The sequence below is a fragment of the Festucalex cinctus genome, chromosome 8 (assembly GCF_051991245.1).
Source record: "Festucalex cinctus isolate MCC-2025b chromosome 8, RoL_Fcin_1.0, whole genome shotgun sequence".
NCBI classification, from domain to species: domain Eukaryota; kingdom Metazoa; phylum Chordata; class Actinopteri; order Syngnathiformes; family Syngnathidae; genus Festucalex; species Festucalex cinctus.
The window spans coordinates 23,419,829-23,436,652 of record NC_135418.1 but is presented as its reverse complement, the minus strand read 5'-3'; the positions used below and the strand labels follow the sequence as shown (position 1 = coordinate 23,436,652).

The following is a 16,824-nucleotide window of genomic DNA, read 5'->3' as shown; positions in this document are numbered from 1 at the left end:
TAATATAATAATGTTTGTATATCTAGAGTTAAGTAAGAAAAGTTATGATACAGTATTATCAGCTCCCCCCAACTAAGCTAAGCTACGCTAAGCTAATGTGTCACCATGAGCTCATCACCAAGCTAAGCTAAACAAAATTATGCTAAGCTTTGCTAATAATAAATCAGCTGTTTCTGCACAGTATGAGACAAGGTACGTCATCTACCTAAAATAATGCCCCAAGTTATGTTTTTCATTTTTTTCATAAAACGCGGAAAACTAAACCAAATACTGTCAATATTACATTTATAAATCATTCAATTTCAGGGTTAGAACTGCATGATCAGTTTACCGATTTTAGCCTTGGGGGCCAGAATGATGAAGAAAAAAATATTTTATTTGTCAAAATATGACAAGGGGTGACAATATGATAAGATGAGCTCACCTCATCCAAGCTAGGCTAAATTATGCTACGCTAAGCTAACAAAATACGGTTTCTGTTAATGTTCAGTACAATAGAAGACAATGCAAGGTATTTGTCGACATAGCACAGTGTGAGACGATGAGCTCACATCAACCAAGCTAAAGTAGGCTAAAGTAAGCTAAGCTAAAACGGGATGAGATTGCTCTATTCCATCTATATCGATCTGCGTAAGATAAGACAATGCGGCACGTCCACAGAGGGCTCCCGGAGGACGACCTCCCTTGGGAGGCCATAATAAGCCATTAAATAGGCGCATTAGGGGCTAATGAAAAGGCTCTTAGTGTTTTGGGTTTTTTTTCACTGCGGACCACCTGGATGTATTTGTCAGACTCTGACTTACAGTGTGCGCCCAAACATACAAAGCAATAAATAGCTATATTTCCCCGTACATTTTATGATATGTTTGCTCTGTGTGCAAGGATGACAGCGCGACGCTCTCGACACACAACGCGGCGTTATACTTGTTATTGTCATGCAAATATTCATAATGGACTGTAGCCAGCTCCTCTGATTAGCCTGATGTGTGCTCAGTCTCCCCCCTCAGAGTTGCCTTTTCTCTGCCGTCCGTCCATCCATGACGCACACGCGCAGGAAGAATAAAATAAAATCATCATATTAGCTCACCAAAATGAGTCTTTAGCGCCTTCATGTGCATTGAAAAAAAGGCTTGATTTGGGGGAAACACACAATAATACAAATAAGACCAAACATAACAAATACTGAAATGGAACTGAGACTAAATAGAAAATGAAAACACTCACAAGGAGCATGGAGAAAAGGACACAATCTTGTGTGCTGAGACAGCTAACTATTGAGGACAAACTGCACACGTGCACCTTGGACTGGATTTCGAATAAATGCTCAAATGGCTTTTCCATAAAATTGCGTCCTTTCATTCTCTTTGTGTTCGACGTTTTGGACTAGCATGCACAGGGAACTTGTTCACAGGCGTGTGTGATGGTGATGATGGTGATGATGATGATGATGATGATGATGATGATGATGATGATGATGAGGGGGTGGTACCCTGCGCCAGCTCACCCATGTGTGTAATGTGAAAAGGAGGGGTGGCTGAGCGTTTGGTGGGGGGTGAAATAGTGCTGCAGTGACACTGTGGAAGGAAGAAGAGAAGGGGAGGGGAGGCTTAAATGCCAAAAGCAGGGATGAGGGTGCGAGGGGGGGGGGCAAACTTTGCTGCTATTTTACGCCTATATGCAGGCTGCGGTGGCATTGCAAGAAGAAAAATAAAGTCTTCCATTTTGGCTTGGCCCGTCTCATAGTTTAGGGTTAGGCTTAGAGGGTGCTGCAAAATTGGGTAGCAATGGAATGAACCCCCTCTGCCCCCCAGGATGAGTTGATTTAAAAAAAAAAAAAAAAAAAAAAAAAAAAAAAAAGTTATTTCGACCAAAATAGCCAACTTAATGCTTCTTTTAGGATGGATGGAGGGAGAGATGGATAATTGATAATTATGATTGTGACTAAATTTTGTTTTAATTAGGGTTTACTATATAGGTAGACGCAAGCACGACTTGGTCGACATGAAGAATTTTATTTTCACATTTATTTGTTTTTGTTGACTTCTTCCTCATCTTGTCTGTAAGCATTTTAATTCCTTAGTTGTGTACAGCATTGATTTGACAGATGTGGTTTCATTGTACATTTCAATTTAATTGGAGTGAGACACTGTTCTGTTTGTCAAATGCAAATGTTTTGTTTAAGTGCTGTCCATGTTTCCATTGAAAAACCAATTTTTAAAATCCGTATCACAAAGATGCTCTCGTGTGCTTTGTCCCTTGGGGCTTACCGTCGGAACATCCAAATGGAATGCGCATGCGCAGTATGACTTGTAAGCAACTCAAGTTTGAAAAATTACGTTGAGTCATATGTTAAACTATATTGATTCATCAATGTATGTTTGGGGGAAAAAAGGGGAAAAAAGAGAAATAAACGATTTCGTTCCATCTTTACCTAAATAGGCGCCGAAGTGAATGAACAATTTTGATTGGTCGAACGTCGACGTAAATCCCCCGAGGACTTGGCCCTGCCCCCTATAATGTCGCCCCTGCCACCCGCTATCATCATCGTGACTCTCCCTGTGGGTGATCAAGTGAAAAAAAAAAAATCACTTTCCTCCATGTGTTCGCATAAATATGAACATTTTATTACAACGCTCGTATTTGGCGGGAATTGTCGCGTGTGTGTGTTAAATGAAAACGTAAATTCAGCAGATGATGAGTGGCGTCCTTGCGAGTGTTTTGGTGCTGTGGGAGATGTTGCACGCACGCACCGCGTAACCTTCATCCTGCAGACCGGAGGCTGCCTGCGTGCTGCTGATAAGAGCCTCCGTCGTTAACACGTCCGCGCGTGCAGGACAATCTGTGCTCGCTTGTGTGTGCATTTTGATGAGATTTAATTCATAGGTTTTTAGGGGGTTTGAGGTGGGGAGCACAACGAAGAAATTCGTCTTGTCATGAGTGTTTTTTGTTGTTGTAAATTTTTATTTTTTTAGTTTGTGTTTAGTTATTTTTCCCCCGAGTGTTGGAATTATATTCCTAACATAATAATGAAGCCTTTTTTTTTATATTTATTTTAGGAGGGGAATTTAAATGTGCCATGCCCTTAACTTAACGCGATGTAATTTTTTTTTATTTTTATTTTTTGGAGCCGCATTGCATTACATTGGAAGCTTTAACATCAGGCAGCGAGGCCGCTTTGTGGCAGGGATCAGGGTGACGATGATGATGATGATGATGATGATGATGATGATGAGGAAGCGTCGTGTGCATGAAAAGAATTTTCATGGGCGGAAAAAAAAAAAACAATATCCATATTTGCTAAAGAATCCGATGCTGCACCTCTGCAAATAAGAGCAAACAACAAATGTATTATTAAACAAATGAAATACAAAACTGGCCTGCGTGTATGATTATTTCAAAACAGAAATGAGGCTTTTTGAAATTTAAACAAGTAGCCTACCATTAAAAAAAATTAAAAAATAGTATTTTTTCCGCCATTAATAAAATCTCCTTTTGCTTGAACGGGCGCCATTCCTCACAATGGCAGACGCGCGCACAGACGCAGATAATCCCTCGATGGATGAATGAATGAATGAATGAATGAATGAATGAATGACATATTTCTCATAAAAAATAATAATAATAATAATAAAATGGGCCAGATTATTGGAACAAAAAATGTCAAATTGGACAAAGAATATAGTCCATTTTAAAATGACTATAAAAAAAATCAACTTGTTCCCATCCAAAATCAATTTTCCTGCTCCAGCCCATGCAAATTAAAATTAAAAAGATGCAAAATGTTCAATTTATGTTTAAAAAAAAAAAAAGAAAAAAAAAAAAGAAAAAGGAAAAAAAAATCCTACATTTAGCTGTGATCCAAATGAGGTTGGCTTTTGGCACAAATGTCAGCCTCCTTTTATATGCGTAAACTTGGGCGAGATCGGAGGCCGCCGAAATGTCATTGGACGTCGGGCTGAAGTATTATAGATCGTGGCTTCGGGAGGGGGTGAGGAGGGAGTGGGTGAGCGGGGTGAGGGCGGGTGTAGGGTGGTGAGGGGTACCGCAAGCACCTCCCCTAGAAATGCAGCAAATCTCTCCCGTGTTCTCCTGGTGCGGGGCTCTATCTACTAAAAAAAAAAAAAAAAGGAGGGAGGAGGTGGAGGAGAGAAGGGGGGGACTCAAGCCCACCTCCCCTGAGCGCCACGGTACCGCATTGGCATCAGTGAAGGCACCTGAACGCACCTTCCACCCACCCCACGCGCAAAAAAAAAAAGGATATCATAAAGGCCTTACTTACAAAAAGACTTTTTTGGTGGGTCGGTGCGTGCGTAAAGCTTTTACGCACGGCGTCTGGAGCCAAAAAGACAGCGAGGAGGCGTCGAGCATCAAGAGGAGAGGACAGGAGAAGGGAAGGAAGAGGAGAGGAGGGGGGCAGGATGCAGAAGCGGAGCAGCGACGTCTGAAGGTGAAATGAACCTGAGGAGAAGCACACTGAGGAAGAAGTGGAGATAGCAACTAAAAAAAGAAAAGGAAAAATAACCATCGGTGTCTTAATTCGAAGTAGTGCTTCCCCCCCTCCTCACCCACCCACTCCAGTGTCTTGTGGATGCAACGAAGCGGACGTCGCCACCCAAAGTAGCCTCTCATTTTTTTTTATATATTGGATAAGGAGAGGAGGAATTTAGCGCAAACATGGCGACGTTAATCCGGAGCAAACTGTCCAATAAACTCTCCAACGCGGCCACGACCGTCAGCAACAAATCCCAAGCCAAAGTCAGCGGCATGTTCGCCAGGATGGGCTTCCAGGCCGCCACCGACGAGGAGGCGCTGGGCTTCGCCGCTTGCGACGACCTGGACTACGACCACCGACAGGGCATGCAGATGGACATCCTGGCCGCCGACGACAAAGCGGCGGCGGAGGGAGGAGGCGGGGAAGGCGGCGACGCTGGCCTGGACGGCGACAGCCACTACCAGCGGGACGGCACCGGGCCGTCGCGCTCGTCCTCGAAGGACGGGGGTTCGAACAACGAACTGTCCGAGGACAAACCCAAGATCACGGCTTGGGAGGCGGGGTGGAACGTCACCAACGCTATCCAGGTACGCGCGCGCACCTCATCGAGTTGGAAGCAAATCGGTCCGATAGAATGAGGCACAACGGAGATGTGATGTCATCATCTCCCCCGCGCATATTCCCCACGAACACGCACTTTCTATTGTCTCAAATATCTTTTGTAAATAAAGTATAATATAATTCAACATTTTTTATGACATGTAACAATGTATTTCATCTTTTTCCAATGGATTCCATGCGCAATTACGCGCGTCCGTGGCGCACCGGAGCGTGCAGTGAAAGAAAAGAAAAGAAAAAAAAGTGGGCGTGAACGAAGCAAGTCGCCCCCTCGGGAGTACGGCTCTGCGACAAGAAAAAAAAAAAAAACGGCGGCCCTTATCGAGGTCTTTGACGTCACAGCGTGTCTCCTTCAACTCGTGGTGACGTTGGAGGCGGGAGGGAAGACGGACGTGGAGCCAAGTGGAAAACCCACGCTACGTCAAACGGGAGGGGGGGGGGGCGGTTGGGTCGTCAGTTAGCATTACAGGAAGACTCAAGAGAATGTAACCCGTCACCACGGTGGGATGAGCACAAGTGACTGGATAAATCACTTGGAAGGAGATATGACAATCTGATCTGACAGATTTACATCATGTGCAATCTGGATCAAATCCGGTATCAACTAGATCTGATATGAAAGTGTCTGAGAGCCTTTTGTCTGAACAAAATGTCTAATGCACAGGATTTGTCACATGACATACCTGATAAATCGGGATCTAATGTGTGATCCAGATGTGATCTGGATGAATCTGGGTTTGTCATGGCAGCATCTGACCCCACATACATTTTTTATCAGAAATGTAAGTAATGGGACAAATTAAAATCGGATATGGATGTAATTGGGTTCAGCTTGGCAGTGCCCAGCCCTGCACATCAAACCAGAGATACAAGCAATAGGACAAACGTGATCTTACCTTTCTAACTGACATTTCTTTTAAATGCTCAATCTGGATCAGATCTGGATTGAACTCAATTTCATAATAACGTGTCCAAATCAAACTCATTGTCTTCAAATTGGCTAAATGTCTGAGCATGCTAAATATATGCGCTTTTGTATGATTTGGCACCAAGTGCCAAATCTGGATCATATCCAGATGAAAATAGTTTTGGCATGGCAACATCTGACCTTGCATACAGGTGTGAGCAATCGGGCATGCTTAAAGTAAGTTTTCACGTTAAAATCTGGATCCACTCTGTTTTGATGTTAAAGTGACTTTTTGTATGAACTGGGTATGTATTTCTGAGCTTGTTAAATTCATGGGATTGGTTAGTTTTCAAATACTGCATACTTTTAATGAATTGGTGCCAAATTCTATATCTGGATTGGATCCTGATCAGTTTGATTTGGCAGTTTTTGACCCTGCATAAAGATCAGATGAGGAACAAGTAATAGGACAAGGTAAGAGTGACTTTAAATTAAATGAGCTCCAAAATTTCAATGTAGTTCAGTTCTGAATCAAAACAGGTTCAAAGTTGCATCTTATCAGCAAACCTTCATACACATTAGGAGATGTTCAAATTGACTGCGTAAGAGAGACGCGATATAGAAAACATAACAATTACACACCAGACTGAATCTGGATCAGATCAATATCAGATCACTTTAAAACCCTTCGGCGTTATTGTGACCGGTTTTCGGGTTTTGATGGTTCTGACCAAGTCATTTCAAAATAAGATAATGCCCAGGGGTTAAGACTTTTTGTCACCAGTTGCATAAGTGTGCACACCCTCTTAGCTGGTGGTACGGCTTATAGAATTAACCAGCTCAGTCTGAAATCGGTGGTGACTTAAATAGTGGTATGAAAACGAACACAGAATCAGAAATGTCCTTTTCAATTCTGAACACATTATAGCATATTGCAGTCACAAGGAATGTTTGGATTGCACGTCCCATTACCATTACGGTTCATTCAAGTGGACAACCACAAGTAGTTATGAGAATATTTGGCCAGCGAACGCCTCACTGTTGACCGGCTAATGACGTCACAAATGAAAGTAAGTTTGCAAACCTAAGAGATAAACGAGCTTATAGTGCTAGACAGGATGAAAAACGATGACATGTTTTTCCACATTCATTGAGTAACCCATTCGAGTTGATTTGGTCACAGTCAAATGCGGGTGTTTGGTGCTCGTCTGAGCTCTATAACCAACCAAATTCAAACTTGTTGTACTTGGGAGTCGGGCTCACACTTGCCGTGTATCTGATTAACCCCAAATGAAATTCAGATGTTTTAGTAGGCTTTCCTGGATTTTTTTGTTCCTTTCTAGCAAAAGTATTTTTTTTTTAATTCCCTCCACCTCAACTAAGGCCTCAGCTTCAGCAGAGGCAAACAGCCCCAAAGCATGATGCTGCCACCATGTGCGTGGCATGGAATTCTTTTAATTGTGTTTGTGTCAAACGTTTCCCTTTTGTGCCCATTGCCCAAAAGTTCTAAACCGGTTTCATTGGTCCACATATTCAGGAGAGTTTACGTATTTATTTTATGTTGCAAGACAATTAATGCATCTGTCTTGTGCTGCAAGACATTATGAACGGAAATGTCAGAAAAAGCCTACTAGAACATTTGAACTTGAACTGGAATTGATCAGAGACACTTTAAATGGTGGCAGGTTTGTAATTATTGAACACAGCTACATCCGCAGTTAGAAGAGGGTGTGCACACTTGTGCAACCATGATTTTCGTGGGCAAGTCATAAGTCACATTAATGGTGGAAAAAGATTTGAGATGATTTATATGTGTCACAAAACCTGATTTGAATTGGTGTGTACTTTTTAGACAGGGTATTCACACTGCTGTGCAATCTGGATCCGATGCGGATATAATTCGTTTAAGACGGATTGTGACACGGTTTTCAATTGGTGCCAAATATTTACACAAACTGGATGGAATCTGGATTAGCCAATCTCCTGTTTGGATACAAAAAGCCACATGCACATACACGTCGATATTTTGATTTGAATGTAGTGTACCTTACCTGGCGGAGGTAACGTGCTGACCTGAAATGCCCCCAAATCACCTCGCGTGTGCTCGCCTCGCAGGGGATGTTCGTCCTGGGCCTGCCCTACGCCATCCTGCACGGGGGCTACCTGGGCCTCTTCCTGATCATCTTCGCCGCCGTGGTGTGCTGCTACACGGGCAAGATCCTGATCGCGTGCCTGTACGAGGAGGACGAGGACGGGCGCGTGGTGCGCGTGCGCGACTCGTACGTGGACATCGCCAACGCGTGCGGCGCGCCGCGCTTCCCGTCTCTGGGCGGCCACGTGGTCAACGTGGCGCAGATCATCGAGCTGGTGATGACGTGCATCCTGTACGTGGTGGTGAGCGGCAACCTGATGTACAACAGCTTCCCCAACATGCCCATCTCGCAGAAGTCGTGGGCCATCATCGCCACGGCGGCGCTGCTGCCGTGCGCCTTCCTCAAGAACCTGAAGGCCGTGTCCAAGTTCAGCCTGCTGTGCACGCTGGCCCACTTCGTCATCAACGTGCTGGTGATCGCCTACTGCCTGTCGCGGGCGCGGGTGTGGGCGTGGGACAAGGTCAAGTTCTACATCGACGTCAAGAAGTTCCCCATCTCCATCGGCATCATCGTGTTCAGCTACACGTCGCAGATCTTCCTGCCGTCGCTGGAGGGCAACATGCAGAAGCCCAGCGAGTTCCACTGCATGATGAACTGGACGCACATCGCCGCCTGCATCCTCAAGGGCCTCTTCGCCCTGGTGGCCTACCTGACGTGGGCCGACGCCACCAAGGAGGTGATCACGGACAACCTGCCGCCGGGCATCCGCGCCGTGGTCAACATCTTCCTGGTGGCCAAGGCGCTGCTCTCCTACCCGCTGCCCTTCTTCGCCGCCGTGGAGGTGCTGGAGAAGAGCTTCTTTCAGGAGGGCGGCCGCGCCTTCTTCCCGGACTGCTACGGCGGCGACGGGCGCCTCAAGTCGTGGGGGCTGAGCCTGCGCTGCGGCCTGGTGGTCTTCACGCTGCTCATGGCCATCTACGTGCCGCACTTCGCGCTGCTCATGGGCCTGACGGGCAGCCTGACGGGGGCGGGGCTCTGCTTCCTGCTGCCCAGCCTCTTTCACCTCAAGCTGCTGTGGAGGAAGCTGCAGTGGCACCAGGTCTTCTTCGACGTGGCCATCTTCGTCATCGGCGGTATATGCAGCATCTCCGGCTTCATCCACTCCATGGAGGGGCTCGTGGAGGCCTTCAAGTACAACATCGAGGAGTAGACTCGGAGGCGAGCCCGCCTCTTCCTCCTCCTTTTCTCGCTTCAGTTCATACGTCAAAGCGCACGCTCGCGTCCATCCATGCAGTCTTGCGCACCACAGCCGCTCTATGCCCTCCTGTCACGAGGCCTTGCGTTCATCACAATAGTCTGATGCGGGTGTGCCTAATCAATTGGCTGTGCAAATCCAAGAACCCCACACCAAAACAGTTTCCCCTCAATCAGCTTGACTGTCTGACACTCATATTCATTTCTTTAAAAGCAAGATGCTGCAAATGTAGAATAATAGCTATCCGGCCCTCCTCCATTTTGTCGCTTCAGTCTATACGACCATGAAAATCAACCACGTCTCCTTCCCCTTAATCTGCTGGACTGACGCTATGAAATCGTTTCTTCGAAGGCAAGATGCAATAAGATGAATCAAATAAATGTCCAAACACAATGGCAATAACCAGCAGAAACATAAAAACAAATATACAGCTCTGGAAAACAAAAGAGCCTACATGCAAAAATGATCACTTCCTCTATATTTTCATTTATTTATTTATTAACAGCATAAAACTCCCAAATACCAAATATTGTCATTTGGAGCATTTATGCAGAAAATAAAAAATGGTCAAAATACCAAAAAAAACAACAAAAACTTCAGTAGTGGTTATTTATATATTTATTTTCCAGAGTTGTAGCCTCTTTAGTCAGTAAAAACACAGATTGGACCTTATAAGCAGCTATTCAAACTATGCATTGAATGTATGATATTTAGCGCACTCACACACACTCATGAAATACAACTGGAAGGGGATATTTAAATAATAATAGATTGGATAAATTGGCACTTTTACTTTCTATAGCTTGGATTGTCAGCTCCAACAATGGCTCCCTCTGCACATACAAGTACAAATGCTGTTTGTCATCACATTCCAAACACGTGGCCTGCTATCACACGAAAGGATGAATTCGGCGTATGAAAAATCTTAATTTAAAAAAGGGAGAGAGAAAGAGAGGAAAACGTGCATACGGACATTTTTCATTCTGTGCAATCAAATGGGGTCCTGTGGAAATGTTATTTCAAAAAAGAAAAAAACAAACGTACGTGTAGTGTATTATTATTGTGGTTTCAAAACAGATGGAATGTATATCTCAAAGTCGTTATCATATATCGTGGAAATTAATATTAAAGAATAACAGATTAAAAGAAGTGAAATTATATTGTAAAAAAAAAAAAAATCATGTGTGGTCTTATGTAACACTAAAATGGTCAGAACATGTATTTTTTTTCTCAGTAATAAAGAACAGAAAATGATGTAGAAAGCAGTTGCATTCTTTTTTTTTTTTAAATTGAATTATTTAGGGGTGGGTGGGGGCTGGGGGTCGGTCGTCCAAAAATAAGACCCCTTTTAAAACACAAGCCACAACGAAATTCAGTTTTTCCCCTTGACTGTATGGGCGTAAAGAAGAAAGCAGTCAAAACGACACTTCGATTTGGCCTTCTCCTCCTTGAAAATACACCTAAAAGGCACTTGAATTCTTTTTTTTTTTTTCTTTTTTTTTAATTCAAGTTATTTGAGGGGATGAGAATTGGGTCACAAAGGATGAAAATCAGTCAACGCTTCGCTAAATAAAAATGAACGTAGGGCCTACTATTTTCATTCCGAATTTCAAATGCTTATTTTTTTTTTTGGGGTGCGCGAGCACTCAAAGATCACACAGTTCAGTCAATGCCCGTTCACCACTTGGCCTCCTATCAAAAAAAAAAATAAAAATGTTTAAGGGCTCAGAAATTGCACAAACAATATGGTCGACGAAACCAGTGCATATACTATACTACTTGGAGATAAGAACATAATTCTATAAACACCTGTTCTCCACTAGGCTTTGGCCTCCGGTGCTCTTAAAAAAAGTATTGCACATTTTGCGCTCCAAGCATATAAGAGACCTTCTGATCTTACTCGTTCATGCGCGGTGTTGTCTTCAGCGGCGTCTGCATATGTGAATGATGGGGAGAAAAGACAGAAGAGAAGGGGTAAATAAACAGTTTGAATAACGCGTTGCAATATAATATAATATAAGTATATATATAAAAATGTATAACTGTAAGTCAAACGTTGGACATTAAACTTATGAAAAATTTGCTACTGCGCATGCGAGATCACGTGTAGAAACACTTCTGAAAACTGCGACCGTTGCAATCGAAGCCCTCACATCATGTTTTCATTTTTCAACATTTCCATATGTTAAGCAAAATCCATGTATAGGGAAATACATATAGAGAGTGGTGTCAACACTTTATTGGAGCATAAAATTGATTTCTGGCACAAAGTCAGTGGAAGAAACGCTTCACGCCAATTAGCGATAAGTGATGCACTGGCGGCCCCTGCTGGCCAAAGGCGGAACAGCACTCCCAACAAAAATTCAAGAGTATGCTGGGGGAAAGTGCAGAAGGAATTTTTCATTTCAAGTAACAACATATGAAAAGTTAATAAATTTCTTAGTTATTACAATAAAACGCAAAACATTTACAAGACAGCAAACCGGAAGAAAAGCGTGGCTCAAGTTGCCTGTACACAATAACGACAGCATGAAATGACTTGAATCACTGGCTGGGTTCCTCTGTGCTGTGGGTGCTGGGCTTCTTGGTGGAATTTTGGACCACCCACGGATGAGCAAGAACCCCTTTTATGGGCAGTCTGTGCACAGGGTTGTGCTTCAGCAGGCGAGAAATCAAATCTTTAGCCAGCGTGCTGACGCTGGACTGCACCGGGTACGAGTACTCCACCTGCACCGGGAAAAGAGATGGCAAATATATACATTGGTAAACATCCATCCGTCCTAACAGACTTGATGTCTTACCCTGGATATCCTGCGATACGTATCCTCGTGAGATTTGGTTTCAAACGGAGGTTTCCCGAGCAGGAACTCGTAGCAAAGCACACCCAGACTCCAAAGGTCCACTTTCTCGTCGTGGGTCTTTCCTTCGATCATTTCAGGGGGCAAATAATCCAGTGTTCCGCACAAAGTCGACCTCCTGTACAAGGAGGCGGGGGCTTTGGTCAGTCATATGGCACCTTCATTGACATTAGGGATCATGTTCAATACCACTTCTTTTTTTCCCCCCGCCCAGACAGATACCAGTAAGTGTACAGTACTAAACTCTTGGGTACCCCAGGTATTTTTGATACATAATATTTCTATGAAACCAATAAAGATAATTTTAAAGAAAGCCCCACATATCCCACCATAACATTTTTACTAAAAATTACATGAAATTAATTACATTGTTCCATGTTATCCTTCCAAATTGTAATAAAATGTACAAAAAAAAAAAAAAAGTTAAGATAATTTGACGATACAAAACCTTAACGATAAGTTTGTTCCTGATAGTGAACGGGCCACAAGAGCGCACCTTGTATCCATACACGCCCATCCCCAACTGTCATAAAGAAAAAGAAAGACGCGATACCTGGACGAGGGCGTGTGAACGGACCAACCGAAGTCGGCGATCTTCAGCTCCCCGTTGGCGCCCAGCAGGAGGTTCTCGGGCTTAATGTCTCTATGGATCACCTTCCTTGAGTGGCAGTAGTCCAGAGCGTCCGCCAGCTCCATGATGTACTAGGAGTGGCACGGTCATTTTCGCCAGTGTGAGATGGAGGATGCCACCCCCAATTTAATACAAAAATAAATAAATAAATAAAAAAAACAAAACAAAAAAAACTTACTGTGGCACTGCGATCTTCGGCGAAAAATCCACAGCGCTGCAGCTCACCGAACAACTCGCCCTTGGGTGCGTACTCGAGGATGAGGTACACACGGGACTCGTCGTGGAAATAGCCGTAAAGGCGCAGGATGTTGGGGTGCCTGCAGAGAAGCATTTGGAATACTTGCAGTGAGCCTCCGTGTATAACAAGGGATCACATTCTAGACGAGTGTTAATTTCGTCAACATACATTTTTCACCGGACTAACTAGACTAAAACCTCCTTTAATAAACATTAACTGGGTCTAAAGCAATATGCATTTTCATCGCTTATTGAAGACGAGACGAAAATGTACTTCACTTAATAAAAAACTGGACTAAAACCTATGGACATTTTAGTTCGTGAACAAAAACGAGATGAAATATTATATGATTTTGTAAAATGCAGTCTGTCAATGTTAATCTGTCACTGTGACACTGTCACGTGACACACCCACTTTCAAATCTACAGCTAACGAGTGCAACATGCACAAACAGAACATAGGAGATGGAGTTATGGTTTAAAAAAATAAATAAATTATAGTTATAACGTTACAATCTGACTATAACGTTCCAACAATAATGTTAATCCAACCGCTAACTAATGCTGGCTAACTTAACTATTTTAGCTTGGATTCATAATAGCCACTTTTTGATATACTGTAACTGTGTGTGAAGTACATTTTATGTGAAATCGTTTTAGAGCTGAAATGTTCATCATTATCTGCTGCCAAAAAAATATATACACGTCTGTAAAAATGATTGTAATGACAAAAATGACTATTTTATTGGTCAATTTTAGTCAACAAAAACTGTGTTTTCTTGGACTAAAATGCTACATTTATAGTCGACTAAATAAAAATGGAATGAGGTTGACTAAGTATGATAAAAACTAACACGCGTGATTGAAACTGGACTAAAACTGAGAATAAATTAAAAAATGCCTGACAAAATTAACACTACTCCAGACCGACATGCAGTAGCAGGGCTCGAGACCACGATCATAACGGTCGCAAATGCAAACCGTTTTCCACCCTCTTTTTAATTTCTGTATTGTGTGTACGCTGATCTCTTTTGGACACGCAGACCACAGATGCACATGCTTATTAATTTCTTTTTTTTTTTACCGAAGGTGAGACTGGATCTCCACTTCTCTCCTGAGTTGGTGCTCTACGCCCGCCTTCTCCAGTTGCTTTTTGAAGAGCACCTTGAGAGCCAGGATGAATTTGGTCTGGCGTTCTCTGGCAAGGTAGACGTTGCCAAACTTTCCTTTTCCCAGCGGCCGGCCGATTTCAAAGCTGTCCAGGCTCCACCGCTTCTTGGTCCTTCCCAGAGGCAAACAAGTCTCAACAAGCAACAAGAAATAAAAATGGTATACTAATGCAGAAAGCCATACTTTGATGATGATGAGTCTGCAGAATCTTTCTTGGCCGGCTTGTCTGATAAAAAAAAAAAAAGTGCATATTTCGGTAAAGGCACACCACCTTAAAATGATACATTTTACGTGACCATACTCTGTGGCATCTCAGATTTAGCAGCTTCCGTTGCAGGTTTTACAGATATGGCCGTTGCTGGTTTAGTGGCTCCTACAGCAGGTTTTGTCAGCCCCAGATTCACTTTGGGCTCATTGGTCTTGGGCTGGTTTTGCTGGAAAGCAGTTTTGGGCTGCGGATTTACATTTGAGGTCGCCGGTTTGAAATTCTGATCGGCGAGTTGAGCAGAATTGGTGGCACTGGGGAGGTGAGGTGCAGACTTGTTGGGTCTTAACGGCTGCACACATCGCTGAGGCCCATTGGACACTGAAAGAATGCGTTGCGGTTTATGGGACAGGGCTACCGTATGCGACTGATGGGACACAGGGATACGCATTGGTCCGTCCTCAGCTCGCTGGAACGAAAGGAAAACAATGAATCAGCAAAAAGACAAGGCGAGATGAGATACTCGTTCGAATGCACTGGAAGTGCGTGCAAGACTTAGTGACTTAGCAACAGCCACAATATAGCAAATACTACTTTCCTAGTTGCCATTTTATTAGTTTGGCTCAGCATTTTTATTTTTATTTTATTTTTTTAAACACACACATTGTAAACTATTCTTTAACTCGATTGGACACTTACTGTTAGGGGTGTGAATTGCCTAGTACCTGACGATTCGATCCGTATCACGATTCGATACCGATTAATCCTGATATGAATTTACAAGTCGATTGTTGCGATTTTTTTACTCAAATTTAGAAAATACCATTACCAAACTTCAGTTTTATAACTGAGCCACTGTATTTAACAAACGGGTTGTAACCTTTTTCATGTTTGAACAGCATTGAAATAGAATATTAAGGCTTAATGTTCCATTAATATAACATTCTTCCATGTTTAAGGTGTGAAAGTTAGACGTTTTGTTGAATATTTTTCCATCAAAAATGGATGTTAAAAAATCGATTCGGCTGCCTATTGAATCGATTCGAGAATTGCGTGCTGTAGTATCGCGATATATTGCCGAACGATTTTAACACCCCTACTTACTGTACTTTTGAGCTATCAATGCTTAACTGCATCATCTTGAGAAGATGACACATCACGCTAAAATAACACATTATGACCAACCCACTGTAAAATAGCCGTCCACGCCAGGGCAAGAACCGCTCCGGCGATAGACCAAGCAGGGCCATTCACGGCAAAATAACACAAGCAGGCCAGCTGCCAGTCACGGCAAAATAACCACTGCCCTTTTTAATACAAGAATCTGTCCTTCCAGTTCCACCCAAGTACATTGCTTTAGCCACCTCTGCCCTTTTGTGGCTCTTTATGTTAATTTCAACTGTCGTTCATGGGGGAGACCATGTTAGCTTGACAATGCCGCCTACTTACCTTCGCTTCAGGCCTCTGAACCTTCAGCTCGTGTAGTTTGAGCCTGGCAGTGTTCTCCATGATCTGATAGAGGAGATAACAAAACAAAAAAACATGGTACGTCTACTTTGCGTTTTTGCAACGTCGCCATTTGAAAGAACCCCGACATCGCGCGACACAATCGGCTTTATATTTGATAACGCTTTATAAATAAAGTTGAGATTTGCAAGATTGCCTTTCACAAAAAAAAGATTTTAAAATTAAGATGTGGGCAAACTTACCAAGGTGTATCAAATTACACAGCGAGGTTGAGGAACCACTCCAGCAAAAAACTCGACGCTGGGAAACGGCTAACCTCGCTAGTTCCAATTGTTGCACCGCAGAGGACATAAGGGGAACACCAGTGGTTCAAACAATTAAAGATTGGCTTTACTTTCGGCGTCTTGAATCCCAAACACAATTACACTTATCTATTAACAAAATAATGAAATAAATAGAGATATCAACAAGGATGGCTCCAAACGTAGCCCAGATTGGTTTGTTTAATTTCAAACGTCCCTCGCTACCGAACCTTTAAGATTAGAACGCGCTTCTATTGGCTGAGAGAATGCACTGCTCGCTCTCCCATTGGCTGACAACTGTTTGGAACGTGACGTCAGAAGAAAAAAAGCCGCAGAGAGGAAATAAAAACTGAACATGCCAGCTACGTATGTGGCAAAGAATAATTGCGTGGAATCAATATTATGACATATTAGTATCATGATTAAGATATAATGTAAATAGAATGGTTATGTATGTGGTAGAAGCAATTGTGCCCGAAGTAGTAACATTACGCGGGACTTGAGTGCGAGAGTGGGGTGTGATTGGTGGATAACAAGGAAGTGAGCTCACGCGTGTGCCTAGGAGAGGAAACGTAGTTTATGGCCACAA

At 43.1% G+C, this 16,824-nt stretch overlaps 2 protein-coding genes across 2 annotated transcripts; one reads left to right on the top strand and one right to left on the bottom strand.

Moving 5' to 3' along the window:
* The first annotated feature begins 4,111 nt into the window (after positions 1–4,111).
* On the top strand, positions 4,112–9,463 carry slc32a1 (solute carrier family 32 member 1). The gene is made up of 2 exons (XM_077528435.1): positions 4,112–5,079; positions 8,133–9,463. The coding sequence occupies exons 1-2, from the start codon at positions 4,675–4,677 to the stop codon at positions 9,318–9,320; spliced, it is 1,593 nt and encodes a 530-aa protein (XP_077384561.1). The 5' UTR covers positions 4,112–4,674; the 3' UTR covers positions 9,321–9,463.
* A 2,126-nt stretch (positions 9,464–11,589) lies between these two features.
* On the bottom strand, positions 11,590–16,476 carry aurka (aurora kinase A). Its single transcript, XM_077528436.1, has 9 exons — positions 16,176–16,476; positions 15,916–15,978; positions 14,563–14,935; positions 14,445–14,487; positions 14,176–14,373; positions 13,033–13,171; positions 12,777–12,925; positions 12,167–12,341; positions 11,590–12,092 (listed from the first exon to the last, which is right to left on the bottom strand). The coding sequence occupies exons 2-9, from the start codon at positions 15,973–15,975 to the stop codon at positions 11,910–11,912; spliced, it is 1,320 nt and encodes a 439-aa protein (XP_077384562.1). The 5' UTR covers positions 15,976–15,978; positions 16,176–16,476; the 3' UTR covers positions 11,590–11,909.
* Between the last annotated feature and the right edge of the window lie 348 nt (positions 16,477–16,824).

What these genes read in the sequence shown, in the direction of transcription:
- aurka (XM_077528436.1), bottom strand. Translation starts at nt 15,975, where the DNA reads ATGGAGAACACTGCCAGGCTCAAACTACACGAGCTGAAGGTTCAGAGG. An exon ending in TAAATCTGAGATGCCACAGA is followed by an intron (nt 14,488 to 14,562) that starts GTATGGTCACGT and finishes TTTTTTTATCAG; the next exon opens with ACAAGCCGGCCAAGAAAGAT. An exon ending in CCGAAGATCGCAGTGCCACA is followed by an intron (nt 12,926 to 13,032) that starts GTAAGTTTTTTT and finishes TGCCACTCCTAG; the next exon opens with TACATCATGGAGCTGGCGGA.
- slc32a1 (XM_077528435.1), top strand. Translation starts at nt 4,675, where the DNA reads ATGGCGACGTTAATCCGGAGCAAACTGTCCAATAAACTCTCCAACGCG. An exon ending in ACGTCACCAACGCTATCCAG is followed by an intron (nt 5,080 to 8,132) that starts GTACGCGCGCGC and finishes CTCGCCTCGCAG; the next exon opens with GGGATGTTCGTCCTGGGCCT.